The sequence below is a fragment of the Galendromus occidentalis genome, unplaced genomic scaffold (genome assembly GCF_000255335.2).
Source record: "Galendromus occidentalis unplaced genomic scaffold, Mocc_1.1 scf7180000077167, whole genome shotgun sequence".
Lineage (NCBI taxonomy): Eukaryota > Metazoa > Arthropoda > Arachnida > Mesostigmata > Phytoseiidae > Galendromus > Galendromus occidentalis.
This window is the reverse complement of record NW_003805155.1, coordinates 2,345-7,316: the sequence shown is the minus strand read 5'-3', so window position 1 is coordinate 7,316 and position 4,972 is coordinate 2,345. Positions and strand designations below refer to the sequence as shown.

Genomic DNA, 4,972 nt, shown 5'->3' with positions numbered 1-4,972 from the left:
TCAGTCTAGAAACGCGCCCTTTCCGATCCATTTGCACAAGTCCGTCAAAACGGAAGGGTTGTAGTGTCTGAAACAGTCGATTCTGTGAGTGATCTTGAACAAATAGGGCTGAACTCCGCGCAACGATGTGTCGTAGATCCGTCCGACGTGTTCCGGCGTGTATGCCAGAGGCAGATGGGTGTCGAAGTTTACCGCGGTCGTTATCAAGCTCACAAAGTCGGCAATTTCCGCGCAGGCCTTTTGGGAGTGCCGTCTTTTTTCGAAAAGACTTCCGCACGTCGTGAGAGTGACTCCTATCCTCCACATCTCCCATGTTTCGCAAGAAGTCGAGAGCAGCCCCTCTGATCTCTCATAGAACTCCAGCGTAATGGACCCGCGTCCGCGTTGGCCGCGTTTTAGCTGAGTGAAGAACAAGGTTGCTTCACGATGTATGCGGTTCTTGAGATCGGGGCTCTCCACTTGTACGTGAGTGAAGTCAATGGTTCTGCAGTCAACGTACGAGAACTTTGTCACGGGGGGCGTTCCACGGGTGAACACTGTGCTGCCACTTTCACCGGCAGCTGATGATCTCAGGAAGAGAATAGTGTGCAGTAGGCCGCTCGTAACCTCTACGACCTCCTCCTCGCGTAACTTCAGCTCCACATCGAAACTTCTTGCGTTCATTTCTTGTCAGTCTTTGTCCGGCTCCTGTTCGCGGAGATCACAACGCTGTCCCTGTCAGTGTATGGAGGTGCACGCTGGATGCGCGGAACGTGCCGCCGCCGAAGCCGGTCTGATTCTGTTTTCGCCTCGGTCGGAAACGGTTGTCCTCGGCTCTCGAGTTTCTGAAGCGTCGACACTCATGAACGACGAACGTAGTGGCGTACCGGGGAGGATGCTCTCAAGATAGATCTACGGAAGCTCGCAGCGAATCGGAAATTCTCGATATCCCGCGTGTTTCGAAAGATCACGTGATTCGTCGATCATTCTCATCGGCGAGTGGCGAGTGAGATCCACCCGGATGCTTTTTGCTTGAGATCACGGTGAAAGCTCATCTCTCGACCCCTGCTCTTGGCCGACCTAGTCTCGAGCGTCGGACCCCTCGATGGTAGGACGAATTGCAATCCCGAAGCCCAAGAACGGGAAGACCTCTCGAATCACACACGTGAAGGAAGTTTTCTTTCTTGGCAAGAATCACGATGAGATTGCCGTATCCATTCACAATCGGTGTAAGGTATCTGTCAGTGATATTTTTCCACGCAAATACTCGAGGTCAGCCCTCGGATCAACGGCATCCCCCTCTGCACTACCATTGCGCGACCGGTTGTTTGGTGGGCTCTCAATGTTAAGAGGCAACTCTCAATTAAAATATGAGACAGTTATGCCTGTTGGGGATGAATTCCTTCCAAAGAAATGGTTCCTGCTTCAAGCTCCAGTGAGTCACCCGAGAAACATGATTGATGCTGCTCCGATTTTCGGAAGCCCCTCTAGAAAAATCAGGATTACTCAGAACGAGCAGGAATATTAGAAACAATCGTATGGGGCAGATTGGAATGATCTGCTCGACGTCTCGTCCTCCAATCCATCGAGGTTCGAGATGAAACTCGAGGTTCGAGATGAAACTCGAGGTTCGAGATGAAACTCGAGGTTCCTCGGAGGGGGAACAAGATTCTCACAAATCCGCGTGCGTGAGCTCAAGCTTTCTATTGAACCCCCTCGTCGACGCCAATCCCGGCGAACACTCCGACGGATTCGGGACAGGTTCCCGAAGAAAATGGGAGGGGCATCTGACGCACGGCACAGTTCTCAAACGAGCATACACACGATGCGTAGATACATCTCGAGACCACCGAGGCCTCTAAATTCTGAGTGGGACTCCCGTGACACATTTCGAGCCCCCGACACAGATGAAGTCGCATGGGGTGACTCGGACAAGATATCAAATGATCCGTCATCATCGAAATATATGTCTTTCTCCATGAAGCTCGCTCAAAGCTGGTTCTGCTTTGACCTGCCTGGGGCACCAGAGGCTCTTATGCTCAGGCGGAAAAATTTCACAGGGAAATCATCCGGACATCTTTCTGGACATTTGGGCATCTTTTGGATTCTATTCGAGCACGAAGAAATGCCCCTCTTCGACCGAGCCTACCGCGAACGCTCTCGTCGAGACGTAACCGTTCCCTACCGAGGGACTTCATTCGCCGGAGCTCTGTGCGGCTCGGGGAATCGGTGATTCCGCACGCAATGTACGCATATTCTCGCAAATCTTAAACATCGTGAATTCCGGGGGTTCTTCTTCGATCACACCTCCCCGCTAGGTCTGTATAACAATATGAAACTACCAGTCGTTCGAGCCGCCGCTTCTTGTAGATGATTGAAGGCTACATCCCGTGAATTCGTCTCAGATTAGGACTTCGAGAAAGATTCTCCCGCTCAGAAGAAAATTCCCAGAACGCTTCCCCAAATATCGACGGCTCCAGCCATGGAGGCGGCGCGGCACCGGAAGAAGCTGACGCTGGCCGTTGCGTCTCTGACACATTTCGGAGCTGGCATGTTGCCTTCCGTATCAATCCAATACCGAATGCCCCCGAGCATATCGTCGCCGGAGCGATGGGCAACTACGGAATGTCAGAGATCCGCTTGATTCTGCGTCGAGCTGAAGTCTCCGCTCCGATAGCCGTCGACGCCATTCCTTTGTCACGCGAGAGCTCGTCGATATTTTCCTCGAGAAGTGCGTCTCCGCTGCTTACGAAATCATCAGGTTCTCGAGCAGACGAAAGTCGCGAGCATCGAGCTTGCAGACTTCGAAATTTCTGTGACCCGCGGGGAACTCCGGGGAGGTGAGTGTGAATGCTTGTGCATCGGAGGAACGTCGATCGAGATCTGGATCCGAGAAGTCGAAGCATCTCTGCCAATTGCATCCCGATTCCCCGCAGGTGGTAGATCTTCCGTGGACATTCAACTCAAATCTCCGGTCAACGATGGACGATCGTCTCGCTGCAATGCGAGCGAATCCAGGGACTCCGATGGCGATCGCCGATCAACTGGAACTGATATTCCACTCTTCCAGCTGCCGGGTCGGGGACGGCGGTGCCCCGGGCCGTTGTTTCGAAGGCCGATGCGCGGGAATGAAGAGCATCCTCGAGCATTTGCTATTCTGCGATCAGCACGAGCTCTGCGAGTTCGATGGCTGCTACCGAACACGGTCACTCCGGAAGCATTTCCAGAAGTGTGTCTCCGAAGACTGCGCATCCTGCAACGCGGCGCGGGCCCGTATAGCGGATCCGAGGGTCCGAGCCGCCGAAGCCGTTCGGCCGAGAAGAATCAATCTGACAAGCGAGAAGAGAAGACTGACGATTCAACTGCTCGAGTACCTCATGCACATCCACAATTGTGAGATGTCGCTGCCGGGATCCAGGAAAGGTGATTGTGGCTTGAAGAACTGCGAGCATCTGGGGGACGCTTTATGGCATCTCCAATCATGCAGAGTGGAGATATTCTGTCCATTCCCCGGCTGCATCGCGACACGGTACGTAATGAGTCATTGGTCCTTCTGCGGTGTTCCGGCTTGTCTGATCTGCTTCCCGGTGAGGAAGGTCACAGAGACGAACGTATACGAGCGCACCCTGCGCTTGGGCAAATTGAGGGAGAGAAACTTCATCAAACAGCACCTGGAACAACTTCTTCATGTTAATCATTGCATCGAGCACGATCTGGAAACCTTCGGTCGAAGACCCCCATGTCGTCGGAAAAACTGTACCAATTTGAAAAACCTCTTCAATCATCTCCCGGGCTGTGATAAGACAAATTGCAAAGAGCCCCAGTGCGTTTCGACGAACCGTATCCTACGTCACTGGAAGAGGTGTCCCTACCCCGATTGTTTGGTCTGTGCAGCTGAGCCTAAAAAAGTGCCGGAGCCGCCGGTCCAGGCACCACCATCAACCCGGGACAGATTGACTGCTTTCCTGGCGACACCTCCTCTTCCTCCGATGTACCCCTCCCCGGCTCGTGCCCGTATCTTGACGGCAGAGGACCTCAGACGCCGCGCGGGTATCCAGCGAATGTTGGTCCTGCTGCTTCATGCGCATAAATGCCTTCAGACTCCGCGGCCGCCGGCAGGACCGTGCACTCTGAATGTCTGTGCTGACTTCAGGAATCTTTATTCGCACTTGGTGCAATGTGATCAGTACGAACACTGCAGGTTTGACAGATGTTCCCTTGCGCGGAGACTCCTCTATCATTGGCAGATGTGTAGAGCACAGAAATGCATAGTTTGCCTGCCGATGAGTGAAGGAATCGAGAAAAAATTATCGGCGGCCGCAAGGGCCTCAGCGTCAAGCGGCGCCTCTAGCTCCATGCAGCTGGGGTCGAGCGCTCAGACCCGGCAACCGAACGCACAGAACCGGCAACAGAACGCACCGCAGCAAGGATCGCCGTCACAGCGTCCACGGGTCGACAATCAGGCCACGAATCCTGACGATCCGCAGCCCATGGAAAATGATCAAGATCTCTGAAGTGCTCCTCCGCCTTCATTACCGCAGATTCGCAAAAAAGCGATGCCTTCTGCTTTCGAATGTCAGACTCGTGATTCGCTACGCGAGTTTGTCGACTTCTCTTGTGAATATTCTTTGTGGTCGCCAATCCGAGGCCGGCAAGAAGATCTACGCGGGTTCAAAAAGCGACGTTCCTGACTCTGCGCTCGGATCATCGACATTCTGCGGCAATTTTAGTATTGTTTTAATGATACAAGGGTATGAATAATCACTCATCGGCGCCGGATCCATGACAGCGCTTTTTACCTTTCACTTCCGGGTATTTCCCTGAGCACCACTTCGAGCGGGACGTGATATTTGACATTGCACGGAATAAAGAAGACATTCACAATTGTTGATTATTAGATGGTCGTCCATACCGTCAACAGCGCGGAGATGTCGGTCATGCCATGCGGCAGGACCTAGTCAATCGGATCGCCTCGACTTAAGTACATCCGCGT

At 53.2% G+C, this 4,972-nt stretch overlaps 1 protein-coding gene across 1 annotated transcript; it reads right to left on the bottom strand.

Moving 5' to 3' along the window:
- LOC100898206 (autophagy-related protein 101-like) lies at positions 1 to 663 on the bottom strand. The gene has a single exon (XM_003741358.1). It carries the CDS (start codon positions 661 to 663, stop codon positions 1 to 3), a length of 663 nt encoding a protein of 220 aa, XP_003741406.1.
- Positions 664 to 4,972: the final 4,309 nt, after the last annotated feature.